The sequence below is a fragment of the Lipotes vexillifer genome, unplaced genomic scaffold (genome assembly GCF_000442215.2).
Source record: "Lipotes vexillifer unplaced genomic scaffold, Lipotes_vexillifer_v1.1 scaffold438, whole genome shotgun sequence".
Taxonomy (NCBI): domain Eukaryota; kingdom Metazoa; phylum Chordata; class Mammalia; order Artiodactyla; family Lipotidae; genus Lipotes; species Lipotes vexillifer.
This window is the reverse complement of record NW_006784126.1, coordinates 185,004-203,314: the sequence shown is the minus strand read 5'-3', so window position 1 is coordinate 203,314 and position 18,311 is coordinate 185,004. Positions and strand designations below refer to the sequence as shown.

General features: G+C 38.7%; 1 protein-coding gene across 3 annotated transcripts in view; it reads right to left on the bottom strand.

Annotated features, from left to right (window-relative positions):
• The window catches only part of VNN1 (vanin 1), a 34,359-nt gene extending 18,627 nt beyond the window's left edge, over positions 1 to 15,732 (bottom strand). For all 3 annotated transcript variants that reach the window (XM_007456532.1, XM_007456531.1, XM_007456530.1), the window contains exons 1-2: positions 15,511 to 15,732; positions 13,880 to 14,010 (exon numbers count right to left, since the gene is read on the bottom strand). In XM_007456532.1, the coding sequence (XP_007456594.1) occupies positions 13,880 to 14,010; positions 15,511 to 15,723 (344 nt within the window). In that variant the 5' untranslated portion in view covers positions 15,724 to 15,732. The remainder of the gene's footprint in view (positions 1 to 13,879; positions 14,011 to 15,510) is intronic.
• Positions 15,733 to 18,311: the final 2,579 nt, after the last annotated feature.

Below are 18,311 nucleotides of genomic sequence, written 5' to 3'. Positions count from 1 at the left end.
AGGAGGTGGACTTTGAGAGCAAGATTTATTATTTTTTCCCCTTTTCCTCTTTTTGTGAGTGTGTATGTGTATGCTTCTGTGTGAGATTTTGTCTGTATAGCTTTGCTTCCACCATTTGTCCTAGGGTTCTAAACGGCCTTTTTTTTTTTTCCTCTTAATAATATTATTTTTTTATTTTAATAACTTTATTATATTTTATCTTTATTTTATTTTACTTTATCTTCTTTCTTTCTCCTTCCTTCCCCCCTTCCTTCCTTCCTTCCTTCCTTCCTCCCTCCCTCCTTTCTTTCTTTCTACTTCTACTAATTCTTTCTTTCTACTTTTTCTCCCTTTTATTCTGAGCCGTGTGGATGAAAGCTTCTTGGTGGTGCAGCCAGGAGTCAGTGCTGTGCCTCTGAGGTGGGAGAGCCGAGTTCAGGACGCTGGTCCACAAGAGACCTCCCAGTGCCACATAATATCAAACGGCAAAAATCTCCCAGAGATCTCCATCTCAACACCAGCACCCAGCTTCACTCAACGACCAGCAAGCTACAGTGCTGGACATCCTATGCCAAACAACTAGCAAGACAGGAACACAACCCCACCCATTAGCAGAGAGGCTGCCTAAAATCATAATAAGTCCACAGACACCCCAAAACACACCACCAGACGTGGACCTGCCCGCCAGAAAGACAAGATCCAGCCTCATCCACCAGAACACAGGCACTAGTCCCCTCCACCAGGAAGCCTACACAACCCACTGAACCAAGCTTAGCCACTGGGGACAGACACCAAAAACAACGGGAACTACAAGCCTGCAGCCTGCAAAAAGGAGACCCCAAACACAGTAAGATAAGCAAAATGAGAAGACAGAAAAACACACAGCAGATGAAGGAGCAAGATGAAAACCCACCAGACCTAACAAATGAAGAGGAAATAGGCAGTCTACCTGAAAAAGAATTCAGAATAATGATAGTAAAGATGATCCAAAATCTTGGAAATAGAATAGACAAAATGCAAGAAACATTTAACAAGGACCTAGAAGAACTAAAGATGAAACAAACAATGATGAACAACACAATAAATGAAATGAAAAATACTCTAGATGGGATCAATAGCAGAATAACTGAGGCAGAAGAACGGATAAGTGACCTGGAAGATAAAATAGTGGAAATAACTACTGCAGAGCAGAATAAAGAAAAAAGAATGAAAAGAACTGAGGACAGTCTCAGAGACCTCTGGGACAACATTAAACGCACCAACATTCGAATTATAGGGGTTCCAGAAGAAGAAGAGAAAAAGAAAGGGACTGAGAAAATATTTGAAGAGATTATAGTTGAAAACTTCCCTAATATGGGAAAGGAAATAGTTAATCAAGTCCAGGAAGCACAGAGAGTCCCATACAGGATAAATTCAAGGAGAAATACGCCAAGACACATATTAATCAAACTGTCAAAAACTAAATACAAAGAAAGCATATTAAAAGCAGCAAGGGAAAAACAACAAATAACACACAAGGGAATCCCCATAAGGTTAACAGCTGATCTCTCAGCAGAAACTCTGCAAGCCAGAAGGGAGTGGCAGGACATATTGAAAGTGATGAAAGAGAAAAACCTGCAACTAAGATTACTCTACCCAGCAAGGATCTCATTCAGATTTGATGGAGAAATTAAAACCTTTACAGACAAGCAAAAGCTGAGAGAGTTCAGCACCACCAAACCAGCTTTACAACAAATGCTAAAGGAACTTCTCTAGACAAAAACACAAGAGAAGGAAAAGTCCTATAATAACGAACCCAAAACAATTTAGAAAATGGGAATAGGAACATACATATCGATAATTACCTTAAATGTAAATGGACTAAATGCTCCCACCAAAAGACACAGATTGGCTGAATGGATACAAAAACAAGACCCATATATATGCTGTCTACAAGAGACCCACTTCAGACCTAGAGACACATACAGACTGAAAGTAAGGGGATGGAAAAAGATATTTCATGCAAATGGAAACCAAAAGAAAGCTGGAGTAGCAATTCTCATATCAGACAAAATAGACTTTAAAATAAAGACTATTAGAAGAGACAAAGAAGGACACTACATAATGATCAAGGGATCGATCCAAGAAGAAGATATAACAATTGTAAATATTTATGCACCCAACATAGGAGCACCTCAATACATAAGGCAAATACTAACAGCCATAAAAGGGGAAATCGATAGTAACACATTCATAGTAGGGGACTTCAACACCCCACTTTCACCAATGGAGAGATCATCCAAAATGAAAATAAAGAAAGAAACACAAGTTTTAAATAATACATTAAACAAGATGGACTTAATTGATATTTATAGGACACTCCATCCCAAAACAACAGAATATGCATTTTTCTCAAGTGCTCATGGAACATTCTCCAGGATAGATCATATCTTGTGTCACAAATCAAGCCTTGATAAATTTAAGAAAATTGAAATTGTTTCAAGTATCTTTTCCGACCACAACGCTATGAGACTAGATATTAATTACAGGAAAAGATCTGTAAAAAATACAAACACATAGAGGCTAAACAATACACTACTTAATAACGAAGTGACCTCTGAAGAAATCAAAGAGGAAATCAAAAAATACCTAGAAACAAATGACAATGGAGACACAACGACCCAAAATCTATGGGATGCAGCAAAAGCAGTTCTAAAAGGGAAGTTTATAGCAATACAATCCTACCTTAAGAAACAGGAAACATCTCGAATAAGCAACCTAACCTTGCACCTAAAGCAATTAGAGAAAGAAGAACAAAAGAACCCCAAAGTTAGCAGAAGGAAAGAAATCATAAAAATCAGATCAGAAATAAATGAAAAAGAAATGAAGGAAACGATAGCAAAGATCAATAAAACTAAAAGCTGGTTCTTTGAGAAGATAAACAAAATTGATAAACCATTAGCCAGACTCATCAAGAAAAAAAGGGAGAAGACTCAAATCAATAGAATTAGAAATGAAAAAGGAGATGTAACAACTGACACTGCAGAAATACAAAGGATCATGAGAGATGACTACAAGCAACTCTATGTAAATAAAATGGACAACCTGGAAGAAATGGGCAAATTCTTAGAAATGCACAACCTGCCAAGACTGAACCAGGAAGAAAAAGAAAATATGAACAGACCAATAACAAGCACTGAAATTGTGATTAAAAATCTTCCAACAAACAAAAGCCCAGGACCAGATGGCTTCACAGGAAAATTCTATCAAACATTTAGAGAAGAGGTAACACCTATCCTTCCCAAACTCTTCCAAAATATAGCAGGGGGAGGAACACTCCCAAGCTCATTCTACGAGGCCACCATCACCCTGGTACCAAAACCAGACAAGGATGTCACAAAGAAAGAAAACTACAGGCCAATATCACTGATGAACATAGATGCAAAAATCCTCAACAAAATACTAGCAAACAGAATCCAACAGCACATTAAAAGGATCATACACCATGATCAAGTGGGGTTTATTCCAGGAATGCAAGGATTCTTCAATATACACAAATCAATCAACGTGATACACCATATTAACAAATTGAAGGAGAAAAATCATATGATCATCTCAATAGATACAGAGAAGGCTTTTGACAAAATTCAACACCGATTTATGATAAAAACCCTGCAGAAAGTAGGCATGGAGGAAATAAAAGGAATCCAAATCAGAAAAGAAGTAAAGCTGTCACTGTTTGCAGATGACATGATACTATACATAGAGAATCCTAAAGATGCTACCAGAAAACTACTAGAGCTAATCAATGAATTTGGTAAAGTAGCAGGATGCAAAATTAATGCACAGAGATCTCTGGAATTTCTATACACTAAGATAAAAGGAATCCAAATCGGAAAAGAAGAAGTAAAGCTGTCACTGTTTGCAGATGACATGATACTATACATAGAGAATCCTAAAGATGCTACCAGAAAACTACTAGAGCTAATCAATGAATTTGGTAAAGTAGCAGGATACAAAATTAATGCACAGAAATCTCTGGCATTCCTATATACTAATGATGAAAAATCTGAAAGTGAAATCAAGAAAACACTCCCATTTACCATTGCAACAAAAAGAATAAAATATCTAGGAATAAACCTACCTAAGGAGACAAAAGACCTGTATGCAGAAAATTATAAGACACTGATGAAAGAAATTAAAGATGATACAAACAGATGGAGAGATATACCATGTTCTTGGATTGGAAGAATCAACATTGTGAAAATGACTCTACTACCCAAAGCAATCTATAGATTCAATGCAATCCCTATCAAACTACCACTGGCATTTTTCACAGAACTAGAACAAAAAATTTCACAATTTGTATGGAAACACAAAAGACCCCGAATAGCCAAAGCAATCTTGAGAACAAAAAATGGAGCTGGAGGAATCAGGCTGCCTGACTTCAGACTATACTACAAAGCTACAGTAATCAAGACAGTATGGTACTGGCACAAAAACAGAAAGATAGATCAATGGAATAGGATAGAAAGCCCAGAGATAAACCCATGCACATATGGTCACCTTATCTTTGATAAAGGTGGCAGGAATGTACAGTGGAGAAAGGACAGCCTCTTCAATAAGTGGTGCTGGGAAAACTGGACAGGTACATGTAAAAGTATGAGATTAGATCACTCCCTAACACCATACACAAAAATAAGCTCAAAATGGATTAAAGACCTAAATGTAAGGCCAGAAACTATCAAACTCTTAGAGGAAAACATAGGCAGAACACTCTATGACATAAATCACAGCAAGATCCTTCTTGACCCATCTCCTAGAGTAATGGAGATAAAAACAAAAATAAATAAATGGGACCTAGTGAAACTTCAAACCTTTTGCACAGCAAAGGAAACCATAAAAAAGACCAAAAGGCAACCCGCAGAATGGGAGAAAATATTTGCAAATGAAGCAACTGACAAAGGATTAATCTTCAAAATTTATAAGCAGCTCATGCAGCTTAATAACAAAAAAACAAACAACCCAATCCAAAAATGGGCAGAAGACCTAAGTAGACATTTCTCCAAAGAAGATATGCAGACTGCCAACAAACACATGAAAGAATGCTCAACATCATTAATCATTAGAGAAATGCAAATCAAAACTACAATGAGATATCATCTCACACCAGTCAGAATGGCCATCATCAAAAAATCTAGAATCAATAAATGCTTGAGAGGGTGTGGAGAAAAGGGAACACTCTTGCATTGTTGGTGGGAATGTAAATTGATACAGCCACTATGGAGAACAGTATGGAGGTTCCTTAAAAAACTACAAATAGAACTGCCATATGACCCAGCAATCCCACTACTGGGCATATACCCTGAGTAAACCATAATTCAAAAAGAGTCATGTACTAAAATGTTCATTGCAGCTCTATTTACAATAGCCCGGAGATGGAAACAACCTAAGTGTCCATCATCGGATGAATGGATAAAGAAGATGTGGCACATGTGTACAATGGAATATTACTCAGCCATAAAAAGAAACAAAAATGAGCTATTTGTAATGAGGTGGATAGACCTAGAGTCTGTCATACGGAGTGAAGTAAGTCAGAAAGAGAGAGACAACTACCGTATGCTAACACATATATATCGAATTTAAGGGAAAAAAACTGTCATGAAGAACCTAGGGGTAAGACAGGAATAAAGACACAGACCTACTAGAGAATGGACTTGAGGATCTAGGGAGGGGGAAGGGTAAGCTGTGACAAAGCGAGAGAGAGGCATGGGCATATATACACTACCAAACGTAAGGTAGATAGCTAGTGGGAAGCAGCCGCATAGCACAGGGAAACCGGCTCAGTTCTTTGTGGCTGTCTGGAGGGGTGGGATAGGGAGGGTGGGAGGGAGGGAGACAAAGAGGGAAGAGATATGGGAACATATGTATATATATAAATGATTCATTTTGTTGTAAAGCAGAAACTAAGACACCATTGTAAAGCAATTATACTCCAATAAAGATGTTTAAAAAAAAGACCATTTGATAGTTTTCCCCCCTTGTGTGCTTCAAGTCATATCTGAAATGCAGATATAAATACATTGGACCACTTGAAGCATATTTATCCTATGTCTTTTCAAATCACCTCAAGTGGTAGAGTAGATACATGAAATAGAAGCTTACTGTTCTGGACTTCTTAGACAGTCCCGATTATATATTTTCCTCCTGTCTATATTAATCTTGAAAGCGCATCATATATTTTAATACATTTCCATTTAAACTACATTTTTCAGACTGTTTGCTATACACAGAAAAGCTCCAAAATTCTTTGTTAGATTTGGAGTTTAAAAACTGCATTTTGCTTATGTGAGCCTGAAATCTGCTTCTCACTTAATCCTTAATATTTGCTGAGCCCTTAAAGTATGCAGAGCTCTGTCCTAGAGCTACTGGGAACAGAAAAAGGAGGTGAAACAAAAGAATTAAAATATATTTTCTAAGACTGCTTTCAAAGTGTTCAATCTCAAAATATAATACAAGTCATCAATTATTGAAGAAGATATTTATTAACCTTAAAAATGTTATGAAATATTCAAAAAAATTTTTTGGGTCCTAGCACTACACAAAGCATCATGTTAGATATGTAGGCATCTGGGGAAAGGACATTCTGGGCAGAGCTGTCCAAGTGCACAGTGTGGGAGATACAGTGTAAAGTATGGCTGGTGCACTTCAAAATCCTCTAATCTTACTTGAGGAAATGTGTATGCACACAAAACCCTGAAACAACAGTACAAAATAATATGCAATCAAGAATCAGAATGCTTTTTCATTCAAGCTAGCTCATTAGGCAAGTTTTTTTTTTTTAATTTATTGAACTAATGACTGACTCTTTAATCTGCAGGCCACATCACCTTTATCAGAGGTGCAGACATTCGCTGTATTAAAGGATGTCCCTTATTCAAGAATTCCTACTCATTCCCATAGTGGAGTACCCAGTACATAGGAAATAGTCAAGGAAAAAAAAGCTGAATAAGTAAATTCATCTTTGAGTTAGGTTCCTAGACACAGTTTGTCTCTCAAGAAATCTACAAGGTTTTTTCTGTGAGGCAATGAAAGCTTGTAAGTCATATTCTTACTCTCAGCCTCCCAGGAACTCTCAGAACTGTATTGTATGTTCAATTGTAATTGTCAGCCCACTACCATGCTGCCTTGTAACAACTACTTCCTCTACTTTATTCAGGTAGCTTCTACTTTGTTTTTACATCTAAACTGTTGTGTTTTTTAATTATATAAGATTTTGTAAGAAGCCTCAGATCTTTCTGGAAGCATGTGAAGTATAAATGCTAAATAAATGAATAAAATTAAAAAGAGAAATAACGAGTTTTGATTTGCAGTTCTCTAATAATGAGTGATGTTGAGCAGCTTTTCATGTGCTTCTTGGCCATCTGTATGTCTTCTTTGGAGAAATGTCTATTTAGGTCTTCTGCCCATTTTTGGATTTGGTTGTTTGTTTCTTTAATATTGAGCTGCAAGAACTGTGTATATATTTTGGAAATAAATCCTTTGTCCATTGATTCGTTTGCAAATATTTTCTCCCATTCTGAGGGTTGCCTTTTCATCTTGTTTATGGTTTCCTTTGCTGTGCAAAAGATTTTAAATTTCATCAGGTCCATTTTTGTTTATTTTGGTTTTTATTTCCATTACTCTAGTAGGTGGATCAAAAAAGATCTTGCTGTGATTTATGTCAAAGAGTGTTCTTTCTATGTTTTCCTCTAAGAGTTTTATAGTGTCTGGTCTTACATTTAGGTCTTTAATCCATTTTGAGTTTATTTTTGTGTGTGGTGTTATGGAGTGTTCTAATTACATTCTGTTACATGTAGCTGTCCAGTTTTCCCAGCACCACTTATTGAAGAGACTGTCTTTTCTCCATTGTATATCCTTGCCTCTTTTGTCATAGATTAGCTGACCATAGGTGAGTGGGTTTATCTCTGGGCTTTCAATCTTGTTCCATTGATCTATGTTTCTGTTTTTGTGCCAGTGCCATATTGTATTGATTACCATAGCTTTGTAGTATAGTCTGAAGTCAAGGAGTCTGATTCCGCCAGCTCCATTTTTTCCCTCCAGACTGCTTTGGCTATTCAGGGTCTTCTGTGTCTCTATACACATTTTAATATTTTTTTGTTCTAGTTCTGCAAAAAATGCCAGTGGTAATTTGATAGGGATTGCATTGAATCTGTAGATTGCTTTGGGTAGTAGAGTCATTTTCACAATGTTGATTCTTCCAATCCAAGAACATGGTATATCTCTCCATCTGTTGGTATCATCTTTAATTTCTTTCATCAGTGTCTTATAGTTTTCTGCATACAGGTCTTTTGTCTCCCTAGGTAGGTTTATTCCTAGGTATTTTATTCTTTTTGTTGCAATGGTAAATGGGAGTGTTTCCTTAATTTCTCTTTCAGATTTCTCATCATTAGTGTATAGGAATGCAAGAGATTTCTGTGCATTAATTTTGTATCCTGCAACTTTACCAAATTCATTGATTAGTTCTAGTAGTTTTCTGGTGGCATTTTTAGGATTCTCTATGTATAGTATCATGTCATCTGAAAACTGTGACAGTTTTACTTCTTTTCCAATTTGTATTCCTTTTATTTCTTTTTCTTCTCTGATTGCTGTGGCTAGGACTTCCAAAACTCTGTTGAATAATAATGGTGAGAATGGACATCCTTATCTTGTTCCTGATCTTAGAGGAAATGGTTTCAGTTTTTCACCATTGAGAATGATGTTTGCTGTGGGTTTGTAGTATATGGCCTTTATTATATTCAGGTAGGTTCCCTCTATGCCCACATTCTGGAGAGTTTTTATCATAAATGGTGTTGAATTTTGTTAAAAACTTTTTCTGCTTCGATGGAGATCATCATATGGTTTTTATTCTTCAATTTGTTATTATGGTGTATCACATTGATCTGCATATATTGAAGATTCCTTGCATCCCTGGGATAAACCCCACTTGATCATGGTGTACGATCCTTTTAATTTGTTGTTGGATTCTGTTTGCTAGTATTTTGTTGAGGATTTTTGCATCTATATTAATCAGTGATATTGGTCTGTAGTTTTCTTTTTTTCTAGTATCTTTGTCTGGTTTTGGTATCAGCGTGATAGTGGCCTCATAGAATGAGTTTGGGAGTATTCCTTCCTCTGCAGTTTTTTGGAAGAGTTTGAGAAGGATGGGTGTCAGCTCTTCTCTAAATGTTTGGTAGAATTCACCTGTGAAGCCATCTGGTCCTGGACTTGTTTATTGGAAGATTTTTAATCATTGTTTCAATTTCATTACTTGTGACTGGTCTGTTCATATTTTCTATTTCTTCCTGGTTCAGTCTTGGAAGGTTATACCTTTCTAAGAATTTGTCCATTTCTTACAGGTTGCCCATTTTTTTGGCATAGAGTTGCTTGTAGTAGTCTCTTACGATGCTTTGTATTTCTGCAGTGTCTGTTGTAACTTCTTTTTCATTTCTAATTTTATTGATTTGAGTCCTCTCTCTCTTTTTCTTGATGAGTCTGGTTAATCAATTTTGTTTATCTTCTCAAAGAACCAGCTTTTAGTTTTATTGATCTTTGCTATTGTTTTCTTTGTTTCTATTTCATTTATGTCTGCTCTGATCTTTATGATTTCTTTCCTTCTATTAACTTTGGGTTTGTTTGTTCTTCTTTCTCTAGTTTCTTTAGGTGTAAGGTTAGATTGTTTATTTGAGATTTTTCTTGTTTCTTGAGGTAGGATTGTATTGCTATAAACTTCCCTCTTAGACCTGCTTTTGCTGCATCCTATAGGTTTTGGATCATCATGTTTTCATTGTCATTTGTCTCTAGGTATTTTTTGATTTCCTCTTTGATTTCTTCAGTGATCTCTTGGTTATTTAGTAACGTATTGTTTAGCCTCTGTGTGTTTGTGTTTTTTACGTTTTTTTCGCTGGAATTCATTTCTAATCTCATAGTGTTGTGGTCAGAAAAGATGCTTGATATGATTTCAATTTTCTTAAGTTTACTGAGGCTTGATTTGTGAACCAGGATGTGATCTATTCTGGAGAATGTTCCATGCGCACTTGAGAAGAAAGTGTAATCTGTTTTTGGATGGAATGTCCTATAAATATCAGTTAAATCTCTGTGGTCTATTGTGTCATTTAAAGCTTCTGTTTCCTTATTTATTTTCTGTTTGGATGATCTGTCCATTGGTGTAAGTGAGGTGTTAAAGTCCTCCACTATTTTTCTGTTACTGTCGATTTCCTCTTTTATAGCTGTTAGCAGTTGCCTTATGTATTGAGGTGCTCCTATGTTGGGGGCATATATATTTATAATTGTTATATCTTCTTCTTGGATTGATCCCTTGATCTTTTTTTTTTTTTTTGGTATGTGGGCCTCTCACTGCCACGCCTCCTCCCGCCACAGAGCACAGGCTCTGGACTTGAAGGGTCAGTGGCCATGGCCCACAGGACCAGCCGCTCCACAGCATGTGGGATTCTCCCGGACCGGGGCACGAACCCATGTCCCCTGCATCGGCAGGGAGACTCCCAACCACTGTGCCACCAGGGAAGCCCCTGATCCCTTGATCATTATGTAACGTCCTTCCTTGTCTCTTGTAACATTCTTTATTTTAAAGTCTATTTAATCTGATATGACTATTGCTATTCCAGCTTTATTTTGATTTCCATTTGCATGGAATATCTTTTTCCATTCCCTCACTTTTAGCCTGTATGTGTCCCTAGGTCTGAAGTGGGTCTCTTGAAGACAGCATATATATGGGTCTTGTTTTTTTATCCATTCCACAAGCCTGTGTCTTTTGATTGGAGCATTTAATCCATTCATGTTTAAGGTAATTATCAATATGTATGTGCCTGTGACTATTTTCTAATTGTTTTGGGTTTGTTTTTGTAGGTCTTTTTCTTATTTTGTGCTTCCTACTTAGAGAAGTTCCTTTAGCATTTGTTGTAGAGGTGGTTTGGTGGTGCTGAATTCTCTTAGCTTTTGCTTGTCTGTAAAGCTTTTGATTTCTCCATCGAATCTGAATGAGATCCTTGCTGGGTAGAGTAATCTTGGTTGTAGATTCTTCCTTTTCATCACTTTAAGTATATCATGCCACTCCCTTCTGGCTTGTAGAGTTTCTGCTGAGAAATCAGCTCTTAACCTTATGGGATTTCCCTTGAATGTTATTTGTCATTTTTCCCTTGCTCCTTTCAATAATTTTTCTTTGTCTTTAATTTTTGCCAATTTGATTACTGTGTGTCTCGGCATGTTTCCCCTTGGGTTTGTCCTGTATGGTATTCGCTGTGCTTCCTGGACTTGGGTGGCTATTTCCTTTCCCATGTTAGGGAAGTTTTCAACTTTAATCTCTTCAAATATTTTCTTGGGTTCTTCCTCTCTCTCCTCCTTCTGGGACCCCTATAATGCAAATGTTGTTGCATTTAATGTTGTCCCAGAGGTCTCTTAGGCTGTCTTCATTTCTTTTCATTCTTTCTTCTTTATTCTGTTCCACAGCAGTGAATTCCATCATTCTGTCTTCCAGGTCACTTATCCATTCCTCTCCCTCAGTTATTCTGCTATTGATTCCTTCTAGTGTAGTTTTCATTTCAGTTATTGTATTGTTCATCTCTGTTTGTTTGTTCTTTAATTCTCTTAGGTCTTTGTTAAACATTTCTTGCATCTTCTTGATCTTTGCCTCCATTCTTTTTCCAAGGTCCTGGATCATCTTCACTATCATTATTCTGAATTCTTTTTCTGGAAGTTTGCCTATCTCCACTTCATTTAGTTGTTTTTCTGGGGTTTTATCTTGTTCCTTCATCTGATATATAGCCCTCTGCCTGCTGCAGGATTGTAGTTCTTCTTGCTTCTGCTGTCTGCCCCCTGGTGGATGAGGCTATCTAAGAGGCTTGTGTAATTTTCCTGATTGGAGGGACTGGTGGTGGGTAGAGCTGACTGTTGCTCTGGTGGGCAGAGCTCAGTAAAACTTTAATCCACTTGACTGTTGATGGGTTGGGCTGGGTTCCCTCCCTGTTGATAGTTTGGCCTGAGGCAACCCAACACTGGAGACTACCTGGGCTCTTTGGTGGGGCTAATGGTGGACTCTGGGAGGGCTCATGCCAAGTAGTACTTCCCAGAACTTCTGCTGCCAGTGTCCTTGTCCTCATGGTGAGGCGCAGCCAACCCCTGCCTCTGCAGGAGATCCTCCAACACTAGCAGGTAGGTCTGGTTCAGTCTCCCCTGGGGTCACTGTTCCTTCCTCTGGGTCCTGATGCGCACACTACTTTGTATGTGCCCTCCAAGAGTGGAGTCTCTGTTTCCCCCAGTCCTGTCAAAGTCCTGCAATCAAATCCCACCAGCCTTCAAAGACTGATTCTCTAGGAATTCCTCCTCCTGTTGCTGGACCTGCAGGTTGGGAAGCCTGAAGTGGGGCCCAAAACCTTCACTCCAGTCGGTGGACTTCTGTGATATAAGTGTTCTCCAGTCTGTGACTCACCCACCCAGCAGTTATGGGATTTGATTTTAGTGTTATTGTGCCCCTCCTACTGCCTCATCGTGGCTTCTCCTTTGTCTTTGGATGTGGGGTATCTTTTTTTGTGAGTTCTTGTTGATAATTGTCCATCAGCTAGTACTGATTCTGGTGTTCTCACAAGAGGGAGTGAGAGCATGTCCTTATACTCCACCATCTTGGTTCCTCCCTCTCCTAACAGACTTCTTGTAATGGAAAAATGGAACACCCTGGTGGGTATTTTCAGAAGGCCCTAGGAAATTTGGCTCTAGGGAAAGGTCATTCAGAAACAAATGAAATCCATTCAAAATGGAAGTCATAATGGTGCTTGCCCTTTAGAATCTGAAGCTCTGGTATAAGACATGGTTAAATAAGAAAAAATTATGATGTAATGAAATATAAGGTAGTTGATTAAGATAAATAATATTGAACTTTGTCAAAATCAACGTGTCTCTATAAGCAGATATAGTTGTTTGTGTGGTTTTGAGAGCAGTTCCAAAAGAGGAACTCCTACAATTTTAGCAATAATACATTTGGAAAGAAGTGAGCTAACTGACGTGATTCTCTAAAATGTTGTACACAGCTTGTATTGTTTTGCTTATATTAAAAATAATAGTGCTGGGCTTCCCTGGTGGCGCAGTGCTTGAGAGTCCGCCTGCCGATGCAGGAGACGCGGGTTCGTGCCCCGTTTCGGGAAGATCCCACATGCCGCGGAGCGGCTGGGCCCGTGAGCCATGGCCGCTGAGCCTGCGCGTCCGGAGCCTGTGCTCCGCAAATGGGAGAGGCCACAACAGTGAGAGGCCCGCATAACGCAAGAAAAAAAAAAATAATAATAATAATAGTGCTACTTTTATCAGACTTCATATTTCTTATTCTAGACTTGATGTAAAACACTTACACAGTTCTGCTATATCATCTCCTAGGTTATAACCTTAAACTTTAAGAATTTCATATATATTAAACTCATCCAGCTATCTTATTAATGTGAAAGGAAAAATTTTAATCTTAAACTGACCTGTGACTCTCTTTCACTATTTTCTCACTTAGTTTTAAAAGTACAGACCAACATAGGGAAACAATTTTCTGTTCACTGGCAAGGAGTCAGAAGATGTGAGTTTGGATATGGTTTTTCCTCTAGCTAACCACCCTGTGGCCCTAAGTTATGCTATCATCTCCAGATCATTCCCCCAGTGGAAATTCACATTGAATTTGATCATTTCTACATTATGTTACAGCACTGACTTTTGTCATATCATAATTCATATTCATTTTCCTAATACACATGTCTGTAGGAGATGAAAAATTATAAAACTATCTTGAAACTTAGAGTCAATAGTAAATCTTATACAGTGATCTTCTACAAAGTTTTCCCAGGTAAAGTAAGTTCATGTTCATGGTTAAATTTTCCACAATATGTTTCTTTACCTGTCGGGATTATTACAAGGGATCCAGTTCACTTGAGGGTCCGGGATATCCTCCAAGTATGGGTAGATAGATTCCCTGTTGAAGTTAAAGCCGTAAATACCATCTTCTGGAGTCACAATAATATGTGCACCCTGTTAAAAATGGAGCTGAATCAAAATATTTCTCAAATAAGCAAACAGTCAAAAATGGGGCCTGCAAGAGGACCTGAGTGGCTGAAGAACAAACATTCAGGGTTTTTTTTTCCACCTTATTCTTTTGCTTTCTATATTTTTATAATTTATTTTCTTTGCCCAACCACTTTCATTTTCTAATCCCACAGTAATCATTTCTATGTAACTTTTTCATCCTTTCATGGCTGTTAATATTTTTCCAGGCTATTCTCAGGCTCAACCATTCACTGTGGTTGTTAACTATAAACCTAACTCTTCCCTGGATAAACCCTCTCCCTGACCTTTGGCCAATTATTTTGCCTGAGTGTGTCAGGATTGATTTATCACTCTCTCCTCCACCCAGCCTTTCCTGCCTCATACCCTGCAAATGTGATTCCTGCTTCTCAGAAGGGAGCTCTGACACAGTTACCTGAAGGGTGCCAGGCCTAGAGGTACAACGTGAGCTCACCTGGGTGCCTTCAGTAGGAGGGCCATCCAGGAAGCTGCTGTGTGGCCTTTAAGGAAATAGGTGGACTAAGGTGAAAAAGAACCTCAGAATTCTTAATAACCTTCTAATTAATTAATTTATTTATTTGGTTGCGCTGGGTCTTAGTTGCGGCAGGCAGGCTCCTTAGTTGCAGCTCACTGGCTCCTTAGTTGTGGCATTCAAACTCTTAGTTGCAGCACGCATGTGGGATCTAGTTCCCTGACCAAGGATCGAACCCAGGCCCCCTGCATTGGGAGCTCGGAGTCTTAACCACTGCACTACCAGGGAAGTCCCCTTAATAACCTTTTTAAATCTTTGCATGTAGAAGGATGTATGTTGATAGATATATGTCATATGTGTATATCCATGACTTTCATCAGACTTTATATATCCCTTGTTTACCTGATCTACAAATAGCTTATTTCAACTATATTCGTCCAAACCACACACTTAAACTTAACCCTTCATTCAACTCAAGGACTTACTATGCATTAACATATGTAATTTTGTCTTGTAATTAGAATGAAGTATGAAGTATATAATACACACTGTATATAATACACAATGCAATTTACATTTAATTGTCTTGATGTTATGAACTAACCTAAAAACCTACAAACTCTTAAGAGCACAAAAGTACACCAAGGCCACAAACACTCTAAGCATAGCAACAGATCCCTCACCCATCTATCCTTCACCCTCCATCTGTAGCAGAAAAGAGCAACAAAATTGTTGGATTTACAGCAAGTTCCTCAAAAGTTTGTTGCCACTTAATAACCAGCCGTTCTTTTCAAAATATTGCTCTCACTACAAGGGAAGCATGTAATAGTGTCTTTGCTCTAATAACTAGGAGCAGGGAGGACTCTGTAAAAGAAGGTCTTGGCTACCCTGATACATATGTCATTCAAAAGTGTAATTCACCCTGACAGTGATTCTGTCTCCTAAGACCCCACCCTTTTCTCTCCGTAGAAGCCAGCACACTTGAGAAATGGTACCTGCTTTGATGCTGATGTGATTGCTCCCTCCAAAAGATCCAGATTTTTGTTCATTAATAGCAAGGCCTCTTCATGGGACACCGGTATCAGGGTGGCATTAGTCAATATCACTGCATGCTCATAAACAGCTGCCGTAAACGTATCCAGAGAGCTGGCTTTTAAGACACAGAAAAAGAAAATTGCCGCATAATCCAGCAACTGAGACATAGTCATGCTGAAGTCCAACGATTTCTGGAAAGCAGAGCATAGCCCTGATATTTACAGGGAGAAATCACGTGGTTCCCAGAACTTAGTACTTTAAAAATAAATTACAAAAGCTGAGTTTAAGAAAGCCTTCTGGTTTTACATCACAGATGTAGATGTAATCAGATTTTATGCAACAAATGACCTTCTTTTTGCAAGCGTTTTTGAGGATCAAATAAGAAAATGCATATGTGTTTTCCTTCGCTAGGGTTGCCATAACAAAGTACCACACACCGGGTGGCTTAAACAACAGAAATGTATTCTCTGTCATTACTGGAGGCTAGAAGTTTCAGGGGAAGGGGGTCAGCAGAATTCGTTCCTCCTGAGGGCTGTGAGGGAAAGATCTGTTCACGCCTCTTTCCCGGTGTTTTCCTCTCTTCTCCCCGTGTGTCTTCACCCGGTATTCTCCCTGTGTGCATACCTGAGTCCCAATTTCCTCTCTTTACAAGGACACGTGTTAATGGATTTAGTGCCCACCCTACTCCAGTAAGACGTCATCTTAACGAATTACATCTGATATGATATTATTTCCAAATAAGGTCACTTTCTGGGGTACAGGGGATTAAGAATTAAACACATGGATTTTTGGAATTCATACGTTTGAGAACTTCAGCACCTAGTAGTCTGTGTAAATAATTTGAAAAATAACTTTTCAATTTTGAAATTATTATTAATATCATCATGTGAATATTTGAGCTTCATACTTTGTTCACTTTAGTTTGCACAAAATGGCAAAGAGTCAGAACAAAGGGGAATATGAAAGGGCTATTCATTGTCCATTCCTATGCAACAGATCACCCTCCAAAAGTAGTGGCTTCTAACAGCAAGCATGTGTGATCTCACATTTTCTGTGGGTCAGGAATCCTGGGGCAGCTTGGCTGGGCTCCTCTGGCCCAGGGTCTCTTTCACAAGTCTGCAAAGGCTGCAGTTACCTCAAAACTTGACTGGGGAAAGAGACACTTCTCAGCTCCAGGCTCACACAGCTGATGGCAGGCGTTGGGTCCTCACTGGTTATGGCCCAATAAGTTCTTTGCCACAAAGGCCTCAGGCCACACTAAAAGAACACTCACATTATGGCATGTAGGTTCCTTCAAAGCCAGAGAGCAAGAGAGCCCACCACCCAAGACAGAAGTCACAGTCTTTAGCATTGTCATCTGGGAAGTGACAGCCCATCATTTTTGTTGTATTGTATTCATTAAAAGCAAGTCAGTACACTTGTTGGGAGGGGACTACACAAGGGCATGAATGAGGCAGGGATCATTGGGGACCATTTTAGAGGCTGCATACCATACGAGTCATAGAGAAGGGAGTATAAAGAATGAGAGGGAGAATAAGAGGGAGAGAGAGGGAGAGAGAAGAGAGGAAAATAATAGAAAATAGAAAAAGAGCTTATAGATTTTGGTATGGAATAAGTAGGCAAATTTTTTTTTTTTTTTTTTTTTTTTTTTGCCGTACACGGGCCTCTCACTGTTGTGGCCTCTCCCGTTGTGGAGCACAGGCTCCGGACGCGCAGGCTCAGCAGCCATGGCTCAGGGGCCCAGCCGCTCTGCGGCATGTGGGATCATCCCAGACCAGGGCACGAACCTGTGGCCCCTGCATCAGCAGGCAGACTCTCAACCACTGAGCCACCAGGGAAGCCCACAAACTTTATTTTACTTGTGAATTAAGTATAACATATTTTATATTTACAGAATTAGTGTTTATTTGTTTTGTTTTTAGATTTCACTTTGGATGGTGTTTTTATAGTTCAATTTGCAGATGGGTATGTATGATTTTTTTTTTTTTTTTTTTTTTTTTTACTTCAGTACTACAGTAAATTTATTCTTTGGCTGCCAAAGTAGCCAGGAGGCTGTGTTTGCCCGGTCTCCCTAAGTCTATAGCAAATACCAGCTCCCTCTGCTTGCTGACCTCCTTTGGGCTTTCCCTTCCCAGGTGGGTGGGATACATACTTCGCAAGGATGTTGACCCAAAACAGACTACCAGATATCTCTCCAGCAAAGATGGGTTTATCCGGGATCTGCAGAGAACTACAATTCAGGATCTGCCACCATGGTGAGCCCCTGCACGGCAAGGGAAGGAGAATGCTTACATAGAGCGAAAAAGGAAGTTGAGAGGGCTGGAGTAATCAAAAAGTCCATGGCTTTTCCTTGGCTGAGTCCCTGCCAGGAAGAAGAGAAGTGGCCTTCCTCCTGTTTGGCTCTGCTATTGTCACGGGGCATGAGAACTCTCCCTCTGGTCTTCCAGCTCTATTTAATTGAGGTTTCTGTTTATTAATTTTTTACAAGGAGATGCAGTCATTCCATAAGAATTTATAAAGGAAGCTCTGAAATAAAAGTTAAAACCGGAATGAGAGATTAAAAAAATTACTTCTTTGATCTTGTTAGAATAAAAATATTAAGTAAGAAGCTCCCATTGTGTTTCTAGTCTGATATAGAAAGAGCTTGCAAGTCATCTCTACCATTTTCTCAATAAGAAAAAAGCTGAACAACTGAAAAGCAGCAACTTTTTTACGTACATCAGAGAACTGGACTCACAGGACAAATCACTGCCCCCAGAGT